The sequence below is a fragment of the Heptranchias perlo genome, chromosome 45 (assembly GCF_035084215.1).
Source record: "Heptranchias perlo isolate sHepPer1 chromosome 45, sHepPer1.hap1, whole genome shotgun sequence".
Classification (NCBI taxonomy): domain Eukaryota; kingdom Metazoa; phylum Chordata; class Chondrichthyes; order Hexanchiformes; family Hexanchidae; genus Heptranchias; species Heptranchias perlo.
This window is the reverse complement of record NC_090369.1, coordinates 1,781,462-1,807,847: the sequence shown is the minus strand read 5'-3', so window position 1 is coordinate 1,807,847 and position 26,386 is coordinate 1,781,462. Positions and strand designations below refer to the sequence as shown.

The 26,386-nt window shown below is 54.3% G+C and overlaps 1 protein-coding gene across 1 annotated transcript in view; it reads right to left on the bottom strand.

Moving 5' to 3' along the window:
- Positions 1-8,030: 8,030 nt before the first annotated feature.
- Positions 8,031-26,386, bottom strand: part of LOC137306799 (signaling threshold-regulating transmembrane adapter 1-like) — a 32,993-nt gene continuing 14,637 nt past the window's right edge. Inside the window, exons 5-6 of the mRNA XM_067976183.1 lie at positions 14,271-14,323; positions 8,031-8,857 (exon numbers count right to left, since the gene is read on the bottom strand). Of these exons, the coding sequence (XP_067832284.1) occupies positions 8,543-8,857; positions 14,271-14,323 (368 nt within the window). The 3' untranslated portion in view covers positions 8,031-8,542. The remainder of the gene's footprint in view (positions 8,858-14,270; positions 14,324-26,386) is intronic.

Genomic DNA, 26,386 nt, shown 5'->3' with positions numbered 1-26,386 from the left:
GAAGGGGGGGGTCTCACCACCAGGATCCCGTTTTATTGAAGGGGGGGGTCTCACCACCAGGATCCCGTTTTATTGAAGGGGGGGGTCTCACCACCAGGATCCTGTTTATTGAGGGGGGGTCTCACCACCAGGATCCCGCTTATTGAGGGGGGGGTCTCACTACCAGGATCCTGTTTTATTGAAGGGGGGGTCTCACCACCAGAATCCTGTTTATTGAGGGGTGGGTTTCACCACCAGGATCCTGTTTATTGAGGGGGGGTCTCACCTCACGTTTATTGAGGGGGGGGTCGCATCACCAGGATCCTGTTTATTGAGGGGGGGGTCTCACCACCAGGATCCTGTTTTATTGAAGGGAGGGTCTCACCACCAGGATCCCGTTTTATTGAAGGGAGGGTCTCACCACCAGGATCCCGTTTTATTGAAGGGAGGGTCTCACCACCAGGATCCCGTTTTATTGAAGGGGGGCTCTCACCACCAGGATCCTGTTTATTGAGGGGGGGGGTCTCACCATCAGGATCCCGTTTATTGAGGGAGGGGTCTCACCACCAGGATCCCGTTTTATTGAGGGGGGGGGTCTCACCATCAGGATCCCGTTTATTGAGGGAGGGGTCTCACCATCAGGATCCCGTTTTTTTGACGGGGGGGTCTCATCACCAGGATCCTGTTTATTGAGGGGGGTGGGGGTCACCACCAGGATCCTGTTTTTTTGAAGGGGGGGGTCTCACCATCAGGATCCATTTTCAAGAGTTGTCTCTTCATCAAAGATCCTTCCAACCAGGGAATCTCACAGTAAAGGTCTTTTCAAAGTGGATGGCCCACCGGTGGGATCACTTTTTAATGAGGGAAGTGTCTATCCAGACCCCCTTTTTAAGGGAAAACCCCCCTTTCGGGATGCTCTGCGAAAGAGGGAGTCTCAGCGTTGGCACCTGCCTTTCAATGAAGAGGGTCTTTCCATTGGGACCCCTTTAAAGGGGCAGCCTCCCTATCAGGATACCGTCTGTACATCAAATGGCTGCACAGAATTAAAATTATCAACACCATGGGATCAGTTTTCGTTCTGTGTCAGTATTGGTGTTTAAACACAAATGATCTCATGGTGAGATTTACAAGGAACAATAGTTCCCCCAGTGTAAAGGAGATCAATTAAATCACTGCAAGCCACTAGATTCATTGAAAGCCCCAGAAACCTTGCGGTTCCAACTCTCCTCGTGGACTCTCCCCAGCCCCCCACCGATAATTATGGGACGGGGGCTGCCCGTCGCCTCGCTGGGGTGATCGCACCGGGCTGTGTACGTGACAAGAATGGTCTTCGGTTCAATCTTTGGTCTGGGCCGATTCCACCCGGGTCGGCAGGGGCCACAATCAGCGTCCCCTGTTCAGGAGGTTAGTAAATCCAGGCCGGGATGGTTCCCTGTTCCTGGTCACAGTCCAGTGACTCCCGGCTGGAAAGTGCGTCTTTCCGTGGTGCTCCTGCAGTTGAATAGTCTGCAGCACTGTCTGAGCTCGCGTGCCAACAATGCAACTTGGGTGAAGGGCCTGAATCAGCTGTAGAATTGTGCCCCCCACCCCCAGGAAAGAGTTGGCATAATTGACTCCGGGGGGGGGGGAATTCAAACCAAAAGGGGGTAAAGAATTAAAAGATGCTAAAATTAATTAATTATAAAATTATTTTTACTAGCGTTTTATTAAAAATTAAATTCTTATGCACTGATTTGAAAGTGTAACATAAGCACTATACACAATATAGGGAAAAATTCTCACTATACAAAGTTATAAAACATACATTCATTGTTGGAACTGTGAATTAAATATTTCATTAACTACAATCCATTTGTGTGAATTTTCTATGCTGTCGGAGGGTCAGTACTGAGGGAGCGCAGCACTGTCAGAGGGTCCGAACTGAGGGAGCGCTGCATTGTCGGAGGGTCAGTACTGAGGGAGCACTCCACTGTCGGAGGGTCAGTACTGAGGGAGCACTGCACTGTCAGAGGGTCAAGAGTGAGGGAGTGCAGCACTGTTGGAGGTGCAGTACTGAGGGAGCACTGCACTGTTGGAGGGTCAGTACTGAGGGAGCACTGCACTGTTGGAGGGTCAGTACTGAGGGAGCACTGCACTGTTGGAGGGTCAGTAGAGGGAGCGCCGCACTGTCGGAGGGTCGGTACCGAGGGAGCGCCGCACTGTCGGAGGGTCGGTACCGAGGGAGCGCCGCACTGTCGGAGGGTCGGTACCGAGGGAGCGCCGCACTGTCGGAGGGTCGGTACCGAGGGAGCGCCGCACTGTCGGAGGGTCGGTAACGAGGGAGCGCCGCACTGTCGGAGGGTCGGTACCGAGGGAGCGCCGCACTGTCGGAGGGTCGGTACCGAGGGAGCGCCGCACTGTCGGAGGGTCGGTACCGAGGGAGGGCCGCACTGTCGGAGGGTCAGTACCGAGGGAGCGCCGCACTGTCGGAGGGTCAGTACCGAGGGAGGGCCGCACTGTCGGAGGGTCAGTACCGAGGGAGGGCCGCACTGTCGGAGGGTCAGTACCGAGGGAGCGCCGCACTGTCGGAGGTGCCGTCTTTCGAATGAGACGTTAAACTGAGGCCCCCGTCTGCCCTCTCAGGTGGATGTAAAAGATTCCACGGCCACTATTTCGAAGACGAGCAGGGGGAGTTCTCCCCGGTGTCCTGGGCCAATATTTATCCCTCAACCAACATCACTAAAAACAGATTATCTGGTCATTTATCACATTGATATTTGTGTGCAAATTGGCTGCCACGTTTCTTACATTACAACAGTGACTACACTTCAAAAATTACTTAATTGCCTGTGAATCGCTTTGGGACGTCCTGAGGTGGTGAAAGGCGCTGTAGAGATGCCCGTCTTTTGTCTTTTCGAGGTAACCAGTTAAAAAGCAGCAAATGTTGCCAAAGCAGTAATGAAGGTAATAGATCGCAAATGAACAAAAACACTTAACATGCACCTGGATAACAGCAATTAAAGGCAGTTAAACATCACGAATGCTAAGTGATAAGCTGAATTGCCTCTGGACCAGATTTCAACAGCATCTCACAGTTTCCACTGCAATATGGATTGGAAATGGTCACTAATGATATTTGGCTGCCTGTATTTTGGAACGATCTAGGCAACGGTTATGCCCTTTGTTAAATTGTAATCCAGTGTACCTTTTGCTATTTTAGCAACCAGTGCATTTGCTACGACTTAACAGATTACTTCATAGTGAGTTTTTTTGTCACTTGTGAAAATGCCGAATTTTTACCACTTTATTTTGACACTTTTTTTAACTTATCTCCACTTATCATTTAAGAAAAATCTCTTTAAGTAATGTTCCAACCAGCAGTGTACAGTCCATTTCAGGGAGTATCCTGGGCCTCTTTAAGAGTTGGGCTGGAGTGTGTTCACTTTGTGTAGTGTTTCCCAGATCATTTTATCTCTCTGGGCAGAAGGTGGCGCCACTGCCCATCAATCTCAGGCAGTGATTGCATGATCTCAGTGAGTCAAATAGGGGCGCTCTCGGCCGCACCTCAGGTGTGTAAATACTGACACACTCCCGGGGACCCCCTGTAAACACTGACGCACTCCCGGGGACCCCCTGTAAATACTGACACACTCCCCGGGGACCCCCTGTAAATACTGACACACTCCCCGGGGACCCCCTGTAAATACTGACACACTCCCCAGGGACCCCCTGTAAATACTGACACACTCCCGGGGACTCCCTGTAAATACTGACACACTCCCAGGGACCCCCTGTAAATACTGAAACACTCCCGGGGACCCCCTGTAAATACTGACACACTCCCGGGGACCCCCTGTAAATACTGACACACTCCCCGGGGACCCCCTGTAAATACTGACACACTCCCCGGGGACCCCCTGTAAATACTGACACACTCCCGGGGACTCCCTGTAAATACTGACACACTCCCCGGGGACCCCCTGTAAACACTGACGCACTCCCGGGGACCCCCTGTAAATACTGACACACTCCCGGGGACCCCCTGTAAATACTGACACACTCCCCGGGGACCCCCTGTAAATACTGACACACTCCCGGGGACCCCCTGTAAATACTGACGCACTCCCGGGGACTCCCTGTAAATACTGACACACTCCCCGGGGACCCCCTGTAAATACTGACACACTCCCGGGGACCCCCTGTAAATACTGACACACTCCCCGGGGACCCCCTGTAAATACTGACACACTCCCGGGGACCCCCTGTAAATACTGACGCACTCCCGGGGACTCCCTGTAAATACTGACACACTCCCCGGGGACCCCCTGTAAATACTGACACACTCCCGGGGACCCCCTGTAAATACTGACACACTCCCCGGGGACCCCCTGTAAATACTGACACACTCCCCGGGGACCTCCTGTAAATACTGACGCACTCCTGGGGAGCCCCTGTAAATACTGACACACTCCCGGGGACCCCCTGTAAATACTGACACACTCCCCGGGGACCCCCTGTAAATACTGACGCACTCCCGGGGACCCCCTGTAAATACTGACGCACTCCCCGGGGACCTCCTGTAAATACTGACACACTCCCCGGGGACCCCCTGTAAATACTGACACACTCCCGGGGACCCCCTGTAAATACAGACACACTCCCCGGGGACCCCCTGTAAATACTGACACACTCCCCGGGGACCCCCAGTAAATACTGACACACTCCCCAGGGACCCCCTGTAAATACTGACACACTCCCCGGGGACCCCATGTAAATACTGACACACTCCCCGGGGAACCCCTGTAAATACTGACACACTCCCCGGGGACCCCCTGTAAATACTGACACACTCCCCGGGGACCCCCTGTAAATACTGACACACTCCCCGGGGACCCCCTGTAAATACTGACACACTCCTGGGGACCCCCTGTAGATACTGACACACTCCCGGGGACCTCCTGTAAATACTGACACACTCCCCGGGGACCCCCTGTAAATACTGACACACTCCCGGGGACCCCCTGTAAATACAGACACACTCCCCGGGGACCCCCTGTAAATACTGACACACTCCCCGGGGACCCCCTGTAAATACTGACACACTCCCGGGGACCCCCTGTAAATACTGACACACTCCCGGGGACCTCCTGTAAATACTGACACACTCCCGGGGACCCCCTGTAAATACTGACACACTCCCCGGGGACCCCCAGTAAATACTGACACACTCCCCGGGGACCCCATGTAAATACTGACACACTCCCCAGGGACCCCCTGTAAATACTGACACACTCCCCGGGGATCCCCTGTAAATACTGACACACTCCCCGGGGACCCCCCTGTAAATAATGACACACTCCTGGGGACCCCCTGTAGATACTGACACACTCCCGGGGACCCCCTGTAAATACTGACACACTCCCCGGGGACCCCCTGTAAATACTGACGCACTCCCGGGGACCCCCTGTAAATACTGACACACTCCCCGGGAACCCCCTGTAAATACTGACACACTCCCGGGGACCCCCTGTAAATACTGACACACTCCCGGGGACCTCCTGTAAATACTGACACACTCCCCGGGGACCCCCTGTAAATACTGACACACTCCCAGGGACCCCCTGTAAATACAGACACACTCCCCGGGGACCCCCTGTAAATACTGACACACTCCCCGGGGACCCCCTGTAAATACTGACACACTCCCGGGGACCCCCTGTAAATACTGACACACTCCCGGGGACCTCCTGTAAATACTGACACACTCCCGGGGACCCCCTGTAAATACTGACACACTCCCCGGGGACCCCATGTAAATACTGACACACTCCCCGGGGACCCCCTGTAAATACTGACACACTCCCCGGGGACCCCCTGTAAATACTGACACACTCCCGGGGACCCCCTGTAAATACTGACACACTCCCCGGGGACCCCCTGTAAATACTGACACACTCCCGGGGACCCCCTGTAAATACTGACACACTCCCCGGGGACCCCATGTAAATACTGACACACTCCCCGGGGACCCCCTGTAAATACTGACACACTCCCCGGGGACCCCCTGTAAATACTGACACACTCCCCGGGGAACCCCTGTAAATACTGACACACTCCCCGGGGACCCCCTGTAAATACTGACACACTCCCCGGGGACCCCCCTGGAAATACTGACACACTCCCCGGGGACCTCCTGTAAATACTGACACACTCCCCGGGGACCCCCTGTAAATACTGACACACTCCCCGGGGACCCTCTGTAAACACTGACACACTCCCCGGGGACCCCCTGTAAATACTGACACACTCCTGGGGACCCCCTGTAGATACTGACACACTCCCGGGGACCCCCTGTAAATACTGACACACTCCTGGGGACCCCATGTAAATACTGACACACTCCCCGGGGACCCCTCTGTAAATACTGACACACTCCCGGGGACCCCCTGTAAATACTGACACACTCCCGGGGACCTCCTGTAAATACTGACACACTCCCGGGGACCCCCTGTAAATACTGACACACTCCCCGGGGACCCCCTGTAAATACTGACACACTCCCCGGGGACCCCCAGTAAATACTGACACACTCCCCGGGGACCCCATGTAAATACTGACACACTCCCTGGGGACCCCATGTAAATACTGACACACTCCCCGGGGACCCCATGTAAATACTGACACACTCCCCGGGGACCCCATGTAAATACTGACACACTCCCCGGGGACCCCCTGTAAATACTGACACACTCCCCGGGGACCCCCCTGTAAATACTGACACACTCCCCGGGGACGCCCTGTAAATACTGACACACTCCTGGGGACCCCCTGTAGATACTGACACACTCCCGGGGACCCCCTGTAAATACTGACACACTCCCGGGGACCTCCTGTAAATACTGACACACTCCCGGGGACCCCCTGTAAATACTGACACACTCCCCGGGGACCCCCAGTAAATACTGACACACTCCCCGGGGACCCCATGTAAATACTGACACACTCCCCGGGGACCCCCTGTAAATACTGACACACTCCCCGGGGACCCCCTGTAAATACTGACACACTCCCCGGGGACCCCATGTAAATACTGACACACTCCCCGGGGAACCCCTGTAAATACTGACACACTCCCCGGGGACCCCCTGTAAATACTGACACATTCCCGGGGACCCCCTGTAAATACTGACACACTCCCGGGTACCTCCTGTAAATACTGACACACTCCCCGGGGACCCCCTGTAGATACTGACACACTCCCGGGGACCCCCTGTAAATACTGACACACTCCTGGGGACCCCATGTAAATACTGACACACTCCCCGGGGACCCCCCTGTAAATACTGACACACTCCCGGGGACCCCCTGTAAATACTGACACACTCCCGGGGACCTCCTGTAAATACTGACACACTCCTGGGGACCCCCTGTAAATACTGACACACTCCCCGGGGACCCCTGTAAATACTGACACACTCCCCGGGGACCCCATGTAAATACTGACACACTCCCCGGGGACCCCCAGTAAATACTGACACACTCCCCGGGGACCCCATGTAAATACTGACACACTCCCCGGGGACCCCATGTAAATACTGACACACTCCCCGGGGACCCCCTGTAAATACTGACACACTCCCCGGGGACCCCCCTGTAAATACTGACACACTCCCCGGGGACCCCCTGTAAATACTGACACACTCCCCGGGGACCCCCTGTAAATACTGACGCACTCCCCGGGGACTCCCTGTAAACACTGACACACTCCTGGGGACCCCCTGTAGATACTGACACACTCCCGGGGACCCCCTGTAAATACTGACACACTCCTGGGGACCCCCTGTAAATACTCAATCAGCAAGTCAGTCAATTCTGGCAGCACGAAGAGGTGCTTCAAAGTTAATAGAGATGAGAATTCAGTCCGGATGACAGCAAGCTCTTGAGAATTAGGACGGGAGAGACAAGAGTGAGAGTGTCTTTGTAAAGCTCATGTCATATCTTGATCGCTGAGGAAAGCTCTCTCCTGTAGTCCACAGCGATAGTCACGTCAAAAGTGAAAAGGTTTATCATCAATAATGGTCCCCAAAACAGGGACTGTTTATTAGCGAACAGCATTGAGTCACTGTCTGCGCTGTCATTTATTGGTTTTGTTCCTGAACCAATCTGTGTCGAGATTTGACCCTGAATAATCTTTCTCGAAGTGCCCCTGAATCATTGCTATCCAAATTTACTCTCGGATAATTTGTGTCAGGGAGTGAGGGAGGGCAAGTCCTGGAACATCTGTCTAGATTTGTTCCAGAACCTGAGTTGTTCTGGAGTGTTCCGCATGCAGAGCCACCATTTGGACATCTCCGATCTAGATCTGTTCTAGAATTGTTCTCCGGATTTATTTTTGGACCGCCTGCATGCATGTTTTTGTTCTCGAGCCATCTGATTAATTTTGTTACTCTTTTCTTCATTGATTGTCCGCCAGTAAAGAAATATTGATTCGAAAATTTGCGCTTTGGAGAGAGAGGCCCTCGAGTGTGCGGGTGTAAATCACGTTAATACAGAGACCCTCGATGCAGCTCTGTGTCCTTTCCCGTTAGATTTTAAGGCTTTCTTTGTTGGCGTACTCCTCGCTCGGCAACTTGTCCCCTCGTCTCGCCAAACGGACCGAGGCGTAGAGTTCCGAGTGCTCCAGGTCAACACTTTGACCGTCCAGGGATTCGGGCGAGGTCTTCCTCAGGGAGCCGTCCTCCTGGGTCTCTGCCGTTCCCAGCTTCCCCTTCTTCTCAATGTTGATCTTGAACATGTTCAAGACCTCGGAATATTGCGTCTTGCTGAACTTCCTGCCACAGTGGTCGCGGGACGCAGGGAGCTCCAGCTTAGCGTAGCAGATTGGTCTCCGAGTGACGGCCTACAAAAAACAGAGAGAGTGAGAAAAGGGTTCTGAATAAATAATAACACGATAAACACTGACACACTCCCCGGGGACCCCCTGTAAATACTGACACACTCCCCGGGGACCCCCTGTAAATACTGACACACTCCCCGGGGACCCCCTGTAAATACTGACACACTCCCCGGGACCCCCTGTAAACACTGACACACTCCCCGGGGACCCCCTGTAAATACTGACACACTCCCCGGGGACCCCCTGTAAATACTGACACACTCCCCAGGGACCCCCTGTAAATACCGACACACCCCCCGGGGACCCCCTGTAAATACTGACACACTCCCCGGGGACCCCCTGTAGATACTGACACACTCCCCGGGGACCCCCTGTAGATACTGACACACTCCCCGGGGACCCCCTGTAAATACTGACACACTCCCCGGGGACCCCCTGTAAACACTGACACACTCCCGGGGGACCCCCTGTAAATACTGACACACTCCCCGGGGACCCCCTGTAAATACTGACACACTCCCCGGGGACCCCCTGTAAATACTGACACACTCCCCGGGGACCCCCTGTAAATACTGACACACTCCCCGGAGACCCCCTGTAAACACTGACACACTCCCCGGGGACCCCCTGTAAATACTGACACACTCCCAGGGACCCCCTGCAAACACTAACACACTCCCGGGGACCCCCTGTAAATACTGACACACTCCCCGGGGACCCCCTGTAAACACTGACACACTCCCCGGGGACCCCCTGTAAATACTGACACACTCCCCGGGGACCCCCTGTAAATACTGACACACTCCCCGGGGACTCCCTGTAAATACTGACACACTCCCCGGGGACCCCCTGTAAATACTGACACACTCCCGGGGACCCCCTGTAAATACTGACACACTCCCCGGGGACCCCCTGTAAATACTGACACACTCCCCGGGGACCCCGTGTAAATACTGACACACTCCCGGGGACCCCCTGTAAATACTGACACACTCCCGGGGACCCCCTGTAAATACTGACACACTCCCCGGGGACCCCCTGTAAACACTGACACACTCCCCGGGGACCCCCTGTAAATACTGACACACTCCCCGGGGACCCCCTGTAAATACTGACACACTCCCAGGGACCCCCTGTAAATACTGACACACTCCCAGGGACCCCCTGTAAACACTGACACACTCCCCGGGGACCCCCTGTAAATACTGACACACTCCCCGGGGACCCCCTGTAAACACTGACACACTCCCCGGGGACCCCCTGTAAATACTGACACACTCCCCGGGGACCCCCTGTAAATACTGACACACTCCCCGGGGACCCCCTGTAAACACTGACACACTCCCCGGGGACCCCCTGTAAATACTGACACACTCCCAGGGACCCCCTGTAAATACTGACACACTCCCCGGGGACCCCCTGTAAATACTGACACACTCCCCGGGGACCCCCTGCAAATACTGACACACTCCCCGGGGACCCCGTGTAAATACTGACACACTCCCCGGGACCCCCTGTAAATACTGACACACTGTCGGGGACCCCCTGTAAATACTGAACACTCCCAGGGATCCCCTGTAACTACACACACACTTCTGGGGATAGATGTAAAGCACTGTCCCATCAAACACTCCCAGGGCAGGTACAGGGTTACATACAGAGTAAAGCTCCCTCTGCACTGTCCCATCAAACACTCGCAGGGCAGGTACAGGGTTAGATACAGAGTAAAGCTCCCTCTACACTGTCCCATCAAACACTCGCAGGGCAGGTACAGGGTTAGATACAGAGTAAAGCTCCCTCTACACTGTCCCATCAAACACTCGCAGGGCAGGAACAGGGTTAGATACAGAGTAAAGCTCCCTCTACACCGTTCCATCAAACACTCCCAGGGCAGGTACAGGGTTAGATACAGAGTAAAGCTCCCTCTACACTGTCCCATCAAACACTCCCAGGGCAGGTACAGGGTTAGATACAGAGTAAAGCTCCCTCTACACTGTCCCATCAAACACTCCCAGGGCAGGTGCAGGGTTAGATACAGAGTAAAGCTCCCTCCACACTGTCCCATCAAACACTCCCAGGGCAGGTACAGGGTTAGATACAGAGTAAAGCTCCCTCCACACTGTCCCATCAAACACTCCCAGGGCAGGTACAGTAAGGGTTAGATACAGAGTAAAGCTCCCTCCACACTGTCCCATCAAACACTCCCAGGGCAGGTACAGCATGGGTTAGATACAGAGTAAAGCTCCCTCTACACTGTCCCATCAAACACTCCCAGGGCAGGTACAGGGTTAGATACAGAGTAAAGCTCCCTCTACACTGTCCCATCAAACACTCCCAGGGCAGGTACAGTAAGGGTTAGATACAGAGTAAAGCTCCCTCTACACTGTCCCCATCAAACACTCCCAGGGCAGGTACAGGGTTAGATACAGAGTAAAGCTCCCTCTACACTGTCCCATCAAACACTCCTAGGGCAGGTACAGGGTTAGATACAGGGTAAAGCTCCCTCTACACTGTCCCATCAAACACTCCCAGGGCAGGTACAGGGTTAGATACAGAGTAAAGCTCCCTCTACACTGTCCCACCAAACACTCCCAGGGCAGGTACAGGGTTAGATACAGAGTAAAGCTCCCTCTGCACTGTCCCATCAAACACTCCCAGGGCAGGTACAGAGTTAGATACTGAGTGAAGCTCCCTCTACACTGTCCCATCAAACACTCCCAGGGCAGGTACAGGGTTAGATACAGAGTAAAGCTCCCTCTACACTGTCCCCATCAAACACTCCCAGGGCAGGTACAGGGTTAGATACAGGGTAAAGCTCCCTCTACACTGTCCCATCAAACACTCCCAGGGCAGGTACAGCATGGGTTAGATACAGAGTAAAGCTCCCTCTACACTGTCCCATCAAACACTCCCAGGGCAGGTACAGGGTTAGATACAGAGTAAAGCTCCCTCTACACTGTCCCATCAAACACTCCCAGGGCAGGTACAGCATGGGTTAGATACAGAGTAAAGCTCCCTCTACACTGTCCCATCAAACACTCCCAGGGCAGGTACAGGGTTAGATACAGAGTAAAGCTCCCTCTACACTGTCCCATCAAACACTCCCAGGGCAGGTACAGCACGGGTTAGATACAGAGTAAAGCTCCCTCTACACTGTCCCATCAAACACTCCCAGGGCAGGTACAGGGTTAGATACAGAGTAAAGCTCTCTCTACACTGTCCCATCAAACACTCCCAGGACAGGTACAGGGTTAGATACAGAGTAAAGCTCCCTCTACACTGTCCCATCAAACACTCCCAGGGCAGGTACAGCAATTCTGATGTCCCCTCATTTTGGAGACAGGTTTGCCCACTCAGATTTCCATCCATAGCCACATGAACCCTTGCAGTCAGCAGAGGGGAGACTTTGATCATATCAGTCCGCACTGTAAGATGCCAGAATTGGGAGGACAGTGGGTCTCATCCACTGTTCTGCTCCTTTTAAATGATTAAAGGGACATACCCACATTCAGCAAACTGTGTGTTGTCAAGAAACACCTGTGACAAGGAAGGTTATGCTAACACACACGTGCACTGAAGTTACATCATCGCAAGCCTGTTTTCCTCATTGACTTTCCCTGCACTCGTGCGTTGCAAGTGCAGAGAATAATTTAGGTCAGACACAGGAAACGCTGCAGGTTGAGAAACCCCCAAGAAAAAATAGGGAGGATGGTACTTTGCAGGGCTCCAGCAAACTCTCGGAGAAGAAGCTCCTGAATCCCATAAGAAAGAAAGAAAAAAAATGTCATTTAAGGATGATCTAATTTCTCGGCCCCAATATTATCGCTAAACAAGTCCTGGGAGATTGATTTCTACTGTCCCGCAAACAGCGGATAATGCAGATATTTTGTTAACATTGCCATCTGCTCGTCAACTTTCTAAACCCCCAGCTTCCTGTTCGCATCACGTGCTGCAGAATTTTTAATTTTTCTTTTATAAGAGATAACCCACAGAGAGTTTGCAGACATCCTTTCTCCACCGAGAAGAACTTGTGTTTGTGTCGTACCTAATCTCAGAGACGTTCCAAAATGTTTCGCGTACGACAAATCGCTCTGAAGCGCAGCGGCTGTTTATGTAGGCAAACGTGCAGCCATCTCACGCACAGCAAGATCCCACCAAGCGCAGTTACTCTGTGTTTTTTTGTGTGAGAGGAATGGTGGGCCAGGATGCTGTTTCATTCGAGTTGCTGCATGGGATCGTTAACACCCAGCAGAACAGGCTGACAGGGCCTCGGTTTAACATCTCATCTGTAAGTCGGCACCTCCGACAGTGCAGCGCTCCCTCAGTACTGCCCTGGGAGTGTCGGCCCAGATTACGGGGCTCAAGTCTCTGGAGTGGGGCTCGAACCCACGACCTCCTGACTCAGAGGGGAGGGTGACACCAACTGAGCTAAGCTGACGCGGGCAGTACACAATTGCACAAATCGGCCGCTGCGTTTCCTACATTACAGCGGTGGCTACAAAAGTGTTTCATTGGCTGCAAAGTGCTTTGGGACATCCTTAAGGGCGCTATATAAATGCAAATCTTTCTTTTTACAACCAGGACCTCTGGTTGCATTGACTGAAATGCTGCTTTTATTTGATGAGGTTCCACCAGGGGGTCGGAACCTGCGATTGCTCCTGGGTTTTTTTGTGTGACAAGTAACACCAGTGGCCTTCCCTCCAATCTCCCGGGCCCCCTCCTGACCTTGAATTTCTCCATTTTGCCGTGAGTCAAATGGTTGTTTATTTCTGAGCCTATTTTCTAGATTGAGTCAATCTTTCATCCTCTTCTACGGTCGACCTTTGTTGGTGGGGGGGGAGGTTTGAACTGTAACTCCAAATCTGAGTTAAGATGTGTTCAGACATTGCTTTGATAAACTACTGCTTGTTCTTAAATGAAGTTTAGGCTTTATCTATCGAATAATAAAGATCTCTTCTGGGTCAAAGGCAACTTTGATCAATATTAATTGGTACTCCTATCATTTATAATATATTAATATAACGTCCAGTAATAATCTCAGGATAATCAATATTCATATTGCTTCTTATAGTCAATACTCATATCTGTACAGTGTCCCAAATTAATCAACATTAACCAATACTCCCATTGTCTCCAGCACTGTTTGTGCCATCCATCAATCCCTGCTACTTGAAGTCTAGCCCGTTACTGCTCTAGCCCCTGTCACCTCCCCGAGATGCTCCGTTAGCTGGAGTTTGACGACACTGGCTCGATCCCCGCTCCCCCCACCCGACCCCATCGAGCTGGGCAGAATCTGATCCATATTCCATCGATGGGCGGGTGGGACCCACATGTTGTTGGGATCCACACAAGCAGGTTGATGAACCCATCCCAAGCATCCTACCGGTTATAATTATTAAAATGACATTAAACCAACCTTTACGCCCGTCTCCGGTTCCACCGGTTGACCACTGCTCCGTCTCTCCATCCCTGAAGAGACAATGAGTGAATCTGAATAAGTATGTCATGGGGTGGGCTCGCTGTGAGCATTACGAACACGACCATCTCATACAGATTGATCGATAGGTTAAAAAGACGTCAAATTGAAGGATAAATGGACGGGCAGTGATGGACGGGCAGTGATGGACGGGCAGCGATGGACAGCGACGGACGGACAGCGACGGACGGGCAGCGATGGACGGACAGCGATGGACGGACGGTCAGTGATGGACGGACAGTGATGGACGGACAGCGATGGACGGACAGCGATGGACGGACGGTCAGTGATGGAAGGACAGTGATGGACGGACAGTGATGGACGGACGGTCAGTGATGGACGGACAGTCAGTGATGGACAGTCAGTGATGGATGGACAGTGATGGACGGACAGTCAGTGATGGACGGACAGCGATGGACGGACGGTCACTGATGGACGGACGGTCAGTGATGGACGGAAAGTGATGGACGGACAGCGATGGACGGACGGTCAGTGATGGACGGACAGTGATGGACGGACAGTGATGGACGGACGGTCAGTGATGGACGGACAGTCAGTGATGGACAGTCAGTGATGGACGGACAGTGATGGACGGACAGTCAGTGATGGACGGACAGTGATGGACGGACAGTGATGGACAGTGATGGACGGACAGTGATGGACGGACGGTCAGTGATGGACGGACAGTGATGGACGGACAGTGATGGACGGACAGTGATGGACAGTGATGGACGGGCAGTGATGGACGGACAGTGATGGACAGTCAGTGATGGACGGACAGTGATGGACAGTCAGTGATGGACGGACAGTGATGGACGGACGGTCAGTGATGGACGGACAGTGATGGACGGACAGTGATGGACGGACAGTGATGGACGGACGGGCAGTGATGGACGGACAGTGATGGACGGACGGTCAGTGATGGACGGACAGTGATGGACGGACGGTGATGGACGGACGGTCAGTGATGGACGGACAGTGATGGACGGACAGTGATGAACAGTGATGGACGGACAGTGATGGACGGGCAGTGATGGACGGACAGTGATGGACGGACAGTGATGGACGGGCAGTGATGGACAGTGATGGACGGACAGTGATGGACGGACAGTGATGGACAGTGATGGACGGACAGTGATGGACAGTGATGGACGGACAGTGATGGACGGACAGTGATGGACGGACAGTGATGGACAGTGATGGACGGACAGTGATGGACGGACAGTGATGGACAGTGATGGATGGACAGTGATGGACGGACAGTGATGGACGGACAGTGATGGACAGTGATGGACGGACAGTGATGGACGGACAGTGATGGACGGACAGTGATGGACGGACAGTGATGGACGGACAGTGATGGACGGACAGTGATGGACAGTGATGGACGGACAGTGATGGACGGACAGTGATGGACAGTGATGGACGGACAGTGATGGACGGACAGTGATGGACGGACAGTGATGGACAGTGATGGACGGACAGTGATGGACGGACAGTGATGGACGGACAGTGATGGACAGTGATGGACGGACAGTGATGGACGGACAGTGATGGATGGACAGTGATGGACAGTGATGGACAGTCAGTGATGGACGGACAGTGATGGACGGACAGTGATGGACAGTCAGTGATGGACGGACAGTGATGGACAGACAGTGATGGACAGTGATGGACGGACAGTGATGGACGGACAGTGACGGACAGTGATGGACGGACAGTGATGGACGGACAGTGATGGACGGACAGTGATGGACAGTTATGGACGGACAGTGATGGCCGGACACTGATGGACGGGTAGTGATGGACGGACAGTGATGGACGGACAATGATGGACGGGTAGTGATGGACGGACAGTGATGGACGGGTAGTGATAGACGGACAGTGATGGACAGTGATGGACGGACAGTGATGGACGGGTAGTGATGGACGGACAGTGATGGACAGTGATGGACGGACAGTGATGGACGGACAGTGATGGACAGTGATGGACGGACAGTGATGAACGGACAGTGATGGACGGGTAGTGATGGACGGACAGTGATGGACAGTGATGGACGGGTAGTGATGGACGGACAGTGATGGACAGTGATGGACGGACAGTGATAGACGGTCAGTGATGGACGGGTAGTGATGGACGGACAGTGATGGACAGTGATGGACGGACAGTGATGGACGGTCAGTGATGGACGGGTAGTGATGGACGGACAGTGATGGACAGTGATGGACGGGTAGTGATGGACGGACAGTGATGGACAGTGATGGACGGGTAGTGATGGACGGTCAGTGATGGACAGTGATGGACGGACAGTGATGGACGGTCAGTGATGGACAGTGATGGACGGACAGTGATGAACGGACAGTGATGGACGGGTAGTGATGGACGGACAGTGATGGACGGGTAGTGATGGACGGACAGTGATGGACGGGTAGTGATGGACGGACAGTGATGGACGGACAGTGATGGACGGGTAGTGATGGACGGACAGTGATGGACGGGTAGTGATGGACGGGTAGTGATGGACGGACAGTGATGGACAGTGATGGACGGGTAGTGATGGACGGACAGTGATGGACGGGTAGTGATGGACGGACAGTGATGGACGGGTAGTGATGGACGGACAGTGATGGACAGTGATGGACGGGTAGTGATGGACGGACAGTGATGGACCGACAGTGATGGACGGACAGTGATGGACGGGTAGTGATGGACGGACAGTGATGGACAGTGATGGACGGACAGTGATGGACGGACAGTGATGGACGGACAGTGATGGACGGGTAGTGATGGACGGACAGTGATGGACGGGTAGTGATGGACGGGTAGTGATAGACGGGTAGTGATGGACGGACAGTGATGGACAGTGATGGACGGGTAGTGATGGACGGACAGTGATGGACAGTGATGGACGGGTAGTGATGGACGGACAGTGATGGACGGGTAGTGATGGACGGACAGTGATGGACGGACAGTGATGGACGGGTAGTGATGGACGGACAGTGATGGACAGTGATGGACGGACAGTGATGGACAGTGATGGACGGGTAGTGATGGACGGACAGTGATGGACGGGTAGTGATGGACGGACAGTGATGGACAGTGATGGACGGACAGTGATGGACGGACAGTGATGGACGGGTAGTGATAGACGGGTAGTGATGGACGGACAGTGATGGACAGTGATGGACGGACAGTGATGGACAGTGATGGACGGGTAGTGATGGACGGACAGTGATGGACGGGTAGTGATGGACGGACAGTGATGGACAGTGATGGACGGGTAGTGATGGACGGACAGTGATGGACGGACAGTGATGGAAAGTGATGGACGGACAGTGATGGACGGGTAGTGATGGACGGACAGTGATGGACGGACAGTGATGGACAGTGATGGACAGTGATGGATGGACAGTGATGGACGGGTAGTGATGGACGGACAGTGATGGACAGTGATGGACGGACAGTGATGGACGGACAGTGATGGACGGACAGTGATGGACAGTGATGGACGGACAGTGATGGACGGACAGTGATGAACGGACAGTGATGGACGGGTAGTGATGGACGGACAGTGATGGACGGACAGTGATGGACAGTGATGGACGGACAGTGATGGACGGTCAGTGATGGACAGTGATGGACGGACAGTGATGGACGGTCAGTGATGGACAGTGATGGACGGACAGTGATGGACGGACAGTGATGGACAGTGATGGACGGGTAGTGATGGACGGACAGTGATGGACGGGTAGTGATGGACGGACAGTGATGGACGGACGGTCAGTGATGGACGGACAGTGATGGACGGACAGTGACGGACAGTGATGGACGGACAGTGATGGACGGACGGTCAGTGATGGACGGACAGTGATGGACGGACAGTGATGGACAGTGATGGACGGGCAGTGATGGACGGACAGTGATGGACAGTCAGTGATGGACGGACAGTGATCGACAGTCAGTGATGGACGGACAGTGATGGACGGACGGTCAGTGATGGACGGACAGTGATGGACAGTGATGGACGGACAGTGATGGACGGACGGTGATGGACGGACGGGCAGTGATGGACGGACAGTGATGGACGGACGGTCAGTGATGGACGGACAGTGATGGACGGACAGTGATGGACAGTGATGGACGGACAGTGATGGACGGACGGTCAGTGATGGACGGACAGTGATGGACGGACAGTGATGGACAGTGATGGACGGGCAGTGATGGACGGACAGTGATGGACAGTCAATGATGGACGGACAGTGATGGACAGTCAGTGATGGACGGACAGTGATGGACGGACGGTCAGTGATGGACGGACAGTGATGGACGGACAGTGATGGACGGACAGTGATGGACGGACGGGCAGTGATGGACGGACAGTGATGGACGGACAGTGATGGACGGACGGTCAGTGATGGACGGACAGTGATGGACGGACAGTGATGGACGGACGGTCAGTGATGGACGGACAGTGATGGACAGTGATGGACGGACAGTGATAGACGGACAGTGATGGACGGGCAGTGATGGACGGACAGTGATGGACGGACAGTGATGGACGGGCAGTGATGGACAGTGATGGACGGACAGTGATGGACGGACAGTGATGGACAGTGATGGACGGACAGTGATGGACGGGCAGTGATGGACGGACAGTGATGGACGGACAGTGATGGACGGGCAGTGATGGACAGTGATGGACGGACAGTGATGGACGGACAGTGATGGACGGACAGTGATGGACAGTGATGGATGGACAGTGATGGACGGACAGTGATGGACGGACAGTGATGGACAGTGATGGACGGACAGTGATGGACGGACAGTGATGGACGGACAGTGATGGACAGTGATGGACGGACAGTGATGGACGGACAGTGATGGACAGTGATGGACGGACAGTGATGGACAGTGATGGACAGTCAGTGATGGACAGACAGTGATGGACGGACAGTGATGGACAGTGATGGACGGACAGTGATGGACGGACAGTGATGGATGGACAGTGATGAACAGTGATGGACGGACAGTGATGGACGGACAGTGATGGACGGACAGTGATGGACAGTGATGGACGGACAGTGATGGCCGGACAGTGATGGACGGGTAGTGATGGACGGACAGTGATGGACGGACAGTGATGGACGGACAGTGATGGACGGGTAGTGATGGACGGACAGTGATGGACGGGTAGTGATAGACGGACAGTGATGGACAGTGATGGACGGACAGTGATGGACGGACAGTGATGGACGGGTAGTGATGGACGGACAGTGATGGACAGTGATGGACGGACAGTGATGGACGGACAGTGATGGACAGTGATGGACGGACAGTGATGGACGGACAGTGATGAACGGACAGTGATGGACGGGTAGTGATGGACGGACAGTGATGGACAGTGATGGACGGGTAGTGATGGACGGACAGTGATGGACAGTGATGGACGGACAGTGATGGACGGTCAGTGATGGACAGTGATGGACGGACAGTGATGGACGGTCAGTGATGGACAGTGATGGACGGACAGTGATGGACAGTGATGGACGGGTAGTGATGGACGGACAGTGATGGACAGTGATGGACGGGTAGTGATGGACGGTCAGTGATGGACAGTGATGGACGGACAGTGATGGACGGTCAGTGATGGACAGTGATGGACGGACAGTGATGAACGGACAGTGATGGACGGGTAGTGATGGACGGACAGTGATGGACAGTGATGGACGGGTAGTGATGGACGGACAGTGATGGACGGGTAGTGATGGACGGGTAGTGATGGACGGGTAGTGATGGACGGACAGTGATGGACAGTGATGGACGGGTAGTGATGGACGGACAGTGATGGACGGGTAGTGATGGACGGGTAGTGATGGACGGACAGTGATGGACAGTGATGGACAGACAGTGATGGACGGGTAGTGATGGACGGACAGTGATGGACAGTGATGGACGGGTAGTGATGGACGGACAGTGATGGACGGGTAGTGATGGACGGACAGTGATGGACGGACAGTGATGGACGGGTAGTGATGGACGGACAGTGATGGACGGACAGTGATGGACGGGTAGTGATGGACGGGTAGTGATGGACGGACAGTGATGGACGGGTAGTGATGGACGGACAGTGATGGACGGGTAGTGATGGACGGACAGTGATGGACAGTGATGGACAGACAGTGATGGACGGGTAGTGATGGACGGACAGTGATGGACAGTGATGGACGGGTAGTGATGGACGGACAGTGATGGACGGACAGTGATGGACGGACAGTGATGGACGGGTAGTGATGGACGGACAGTGATGGACAGTGATGGACGGACAGTGATGGACGGGTAGTGATGGACGGACAGTGATGGACGGACAGTGATGGACAGTGATGGACGGGTAGTGATGGACGGACAGTGATGGACAGTGATGGACCGGTAGTGATGGACGGACAGTGATGGACGGGTAGTGATGGACGGACAGTGATGGACAGTGATGGACGGGTAGTGATGGACGGACAGTGATGGACGGGTAGTGATGGACGGACAGTGATGGACAGTGATGGACGGACAGTGATGGACGGGTAGTGATGGACGGGTAGTGATGGACGGACAGTGATGGACGGGTAGTGATGGACGGGTCGTGATGGACGGACAGTGATGGACGGACAGTGATGGACAGTGATGGACGGACAGTGATGGACGGGTAGTGATGGACGGACAGTGATGGACAGTGATGGACGGACAGTGATGGACGGGTAGTGATGGACGGACAGTGATGGACGGACAGTGATGGACAGTGATGGACGGGTAGTGATGGACGGAAAGTGATGGACGTACAGTGATGGACGGACAGTGATGGACGGACAGTGATGGACAGTGATGGACGGACAGTGATGGACAGTGATGGACGGACAGTGATGGACGGACAGTGATGGACGGGTAGTGATGGACGGACAGTGATGGACGGACAGTGATGGACAGTGATGGACGGACAGTGATGGACGGGTAGTGATGGACGGACAGTGATGGACAGTGATGGACGGACAGTGATGGACGGTCAGTGATGGACAGTGATGGACGGACAGTGATGGACGGTCAGTGATGGACAGTGATGGACGGACAGTGATGGACGGACAGTGATGGACAGTGATGGACGGGTAGTGATGGACGGACAGTGATGGACAGTGATGGACGGACAGTGATGGACGGGTAGTGATGGACGGACAGTGATGGACGGACAGTGATGGACGGACAGTGACGGACAGTGATGGACGGACAGTGATGGACGGACGGACAGTGATGGACGGACAGTGATGGACGGACACTGATGGACAGTGATGGACGGGCAGTGATGGACGGACAGTGATGGACAGTCAGTGATGGACGGACAGTGATGGACAGTCAGTGATGGACGGACAGTGATGGATGGACGGTCAGTGATGGACGGACAGTGATGGACAGTGATGGACGGACAGTGATGGACGGACAGTGATGGACGGACGGTGATGGACGGACGGTGATGGACGGACGGGCAGTGATGGACGGACAGTGATGGACAGTGATGGACAGACAGTGATGGACGGGTAGTGATGGACGGACAGTGATGGACAGTGATGGACGGGTAGTGATGGACGGACAGTGATGGACGGGTAGTGATGGACGGACAGTGATGGACGGACAGTGATGGACGGGTAGTGATGGACGGACAGTGATGGACGGACAGTGATGGACGGGTAGTGATGGACGGGTAGTGATGGACGGACAGTGATGGACGGGTAGTGATGGACGGACAGTGATGGACGGGTAGTGATGGACGGACAGTGATGGACAGTGATGGACAGACAGTGATGGACGGGTAGTGATGGACGGACAGTGATGGACAGTGATGGACGGGTAGTGATGGACGGACAGTGATGGACGGACAGTGATGGACGGACAGTGATGGACGGGTAGTGATGGACGGACAGTGATGGACAGTGATGGACGGACAGTGATGGACGGGTAGTGATGGACGGACAGTGATGGACGGACAGTGATGGACAGTGATGGACGGGTAGTGATGGACGGACAGTGATGGACAGTGATGGACCGGTAGTGATGGACGGACAGTGATGGACGGGTAGTGATGGACGGACAGTGATGGACAGTGATGGACGGGTAGTGATGGACGGACAGTGATGGACGGGTAGTGATGGACGGACAGTGATGGACAGTGATGGACGGACAGTGATGGACGGGTAGTGATGGACGGGTAGTGATGGACGGACAGTGATGGACGGGTAGTGATGGACGGGTCGTGATGGACGGACAGTGATGGACGGACAGTGATGGACAGTGATGGACGGACAGTGATGGACGGGTAGTGATGGACGGACAGTGATGGACAGTGATGGACGGACAGTGATGGACGGGTAGTGATGGACGGACAGTGATGGACGGACAGTGATGGACAGTGATGGACAGTGATGGACGGGTAGTGATGGACGGGTAGTGATGGACGGAAAGTGATGGACGGACAGTGATGGACGGACAGTGATGGACGGACAGTGATGGACAGTGATGGACGGACAGTGATGGACGGACAGTGATGGACGGACAGTGATGGACGGGTAGTGATGGACGGACAGTGATGGACGGACAGTGATGGACAGTGATGGACGGACAGTGATGGACGGGTAGTGATGGACGGACAGTGATGGACAGTGATGGACGGACAGTGATGGACGGTCAGTGATGGACAGTGATGGACGGACAGTGATGGACGGTCAGTGATGGACAGTGATGGACGGACAGTGATGGACGGACAGTGATGGACAGTGATGGATGGGTAGTGATGGACGGACAGTGATGGACAGTGATGGACGGACAGTGATGGACGGGTAGTGATGGACGGACAGTGATGGACGGACAGTGATGGACGGACAGTGACGGACAGTGATGGACGGACAGTGATGGACGGACGGACAGTGATGGACGGACAGTGATGGACGGACAGTGATGGACAGTGATGGACGGGCAGTGATGGACGGACAGTGATGGACAGTCAGTGATGGACGGACAGTGATGGACAGTCAGTGATGGACGGACAGTGATGGACGGACGGTCAGTGATGGACGGACAGTGATGGACAGTGATGGACGGACAGTGATGGACGGACGGTGATGGACGGACGGGCAGTGATGGACGGACAGTGATGGACGGACGGTCAGTGATGGACGGACAGTGATGGACGGACAGTGATGGACAGTGATGGACGGACAGTGATGGACGGACGGTCAGTGATGGACGGACAGTGATGGACGGACAGTGATGGACAGTGATGGACGGGCAGTGATGGACGGACAGTGATGGACAGTCGATGATGGACGGACAGTGATGGACAGTCAGTGATGGACGGACAGTGATGGACGGACGGTCAGTGATGGACGGACAGTGATGGACGGACAGTGATGGACGGACAGTGATGGACGGACGGGCAGTGATGGACGGACAGTGATGGACGGACAGTGATGGACGGACGGTCAGTGAAGGACGGACAGTGATGGACGGACAGTGATGGACGGACAGTGATGGACAGTGATGGACGGACAGTGATAGACGGACAGTGATGGACGGGCAGTGATGGACGGACAGTGATGGACGGACAGTGATGGACGGGCAGTGATGGACAGTGATGGACGGACAGTGATGGACGGACAGTGATGGACAGTGATGGACGGACAGTGATGGACGGACAGTGATGGACAGTGATGGACGGACAGTGATGGACGGACAGTGATGGACAGTGATGGACGGACAGTGATGGACGGACAGTGATGGACGGACAGTGATGGACGGACAGTGATGGACAGTGATGGACGGACAGTGATGGACGGACAGTGATGGACAGTGATGGACGGACAGTGATGGACGGACAGTGATGGACGGACAGTGATGGACGGTGATGGACGGACAGTGATGGACGGACAGTGATGGACAGTGATGGACGGACAGTGATGGACGAATAGTGATGGACGGACAGTGATGGACAGTGATGGACAGTCAGTGATGGACAGTCAGTGATGGACGGACAGTGATGGACAGTGATGGATGGACAGTGATGGACGGACAGTGATGGACGGTCAGTGATGGACGGACAGTGATGGACAGTGATGGACGGACAGTGATGGACGGACAGTGATGGACGGACAGTGATGGACAGTGATGGACGGACAGTGATGGACAGTGATGGACGGACAGTGATGGACGGACAGTGATGGACAGTGATGGACAGTCAGTGATGGACGGACAGTGATGGACGGACAGTGATGGACAGTGATGGACAGTCAGTGATGGACGGACAGTGATGGACAGTGATGGACGGACAGTGATGGATGGACAGTGATGGACGGACAGTGATGGACGGACAGTGATGGACAGTGATGGACGGACAGTGATGGACGGACAGTGATGGACGGACAGTGATGGACGGGTAGTGATGGACGGGTAGTGATGGACGGACAGTGATGGACGGGTAGTGATGGACGGACAGTGATGGACGGACAGTGATGGACAGTGATGGACGGACAGTGATGGACAGTGATGGACGGACAGTGATGGACTGACAGTGATGAACGGACAGTGATGGACGGGTAGTGATGGACGGACAGTGATGGACAGTGATGGACGGGTAGTGATGGACGGACAGTGATGGACAGTGATGGACGGACAGTGATGGACGGTCAGTGATGGACAGTGATGGACGGACAGTGATGGACCGTCAGTGATGGACAGTGATGGACGGGTAGTGATGGACGGGTAGTGATGGACGGACAGTGATGGACAGTGATGGACGGGTAGTGATGGACGGTCAGTGATGGACAGTGATGGACGGTCAGTGATGGACAGTGATGGACGGACAGTGATGAACGGACAGTGATGGACGGGTAGTGATGGACGGACAGTGATGGACAGTGATGGACGGGTAGTGATGGACGGACAGTGATGGACGGGTAGTGATGGACGGGTAGTGATGGACGGACAGTGATGGACGGACAGTGATGGACAGTGATGGACGGACAGTGATGGACAGTGATGGACGGACAGTGATGGACGGACAGTGATGGACGGACAGTGATGGACGGACAGTGATGGACAGTGATGGACGGACAGTGATGGACGGACAGTGATGGACGGACAGTGATGGACAGTGATGGACGGACAGTGATGGACGGACAGTGATGGACAGTGATGGACGGACAGTGATGGACGGACAGTGATGGACGGACAGTGATGGACGGTGATGGACGGACAGTGATGGACGGACAGTGATGGACAGTGATGGACGGACAGTGATGGACGAATAGTGATGGACGGACAGTGATGGACAGTGATGGACAGTCAGTGATGGACAGTCAGTGATGGACGGACAGTGATGGACAGTGATGGATGGACAGTGATGGACGGACAGTGATGGACGGTCAGTGATGGACGGACAGTGATGGACGGACAGTGATGGACAGTGATGGACGGACAGTGATGGACGGACAGTGATGGACGGACAGTGATGGACAGTGATGGACGGACAGTGATGGACGGACAGTGATGGACAGTCAGTGATGGACGGACAGTGATGGACGGACAGTGATGGACAGTGATGGACAGTCAGTGATGGACGGACAGTGATGGACAGTGATGGACGGACAGTGATGGACGGACAGTGATGGACGGACAGTGATGGACGGACAGTGATGGACAGTGATGGACGGACAGTGATGGACGGACAGTGATGAACGGGTAGTGATGGACGGGTAGTGATGGACGGACAGTGATGGACGGGTAGTGATGGACGGACAGTGATGGACGGGTAGTGATGGACGGACAGTGATGGACAGTGATGGACGGACAGTGATGGACGGACAGTGATGGACAGTGATGGACGGACAGTGATGGACTGACAGTGATGAACGGACAGTGATGGACGGGTAGTGATGGACGGACAGTGATGGACAGTGATGGACGGGTAGTGATGGACGGACAGTGATGGACAGTGATGGACGGACAGTGATGGACGGTCAGTGATGGA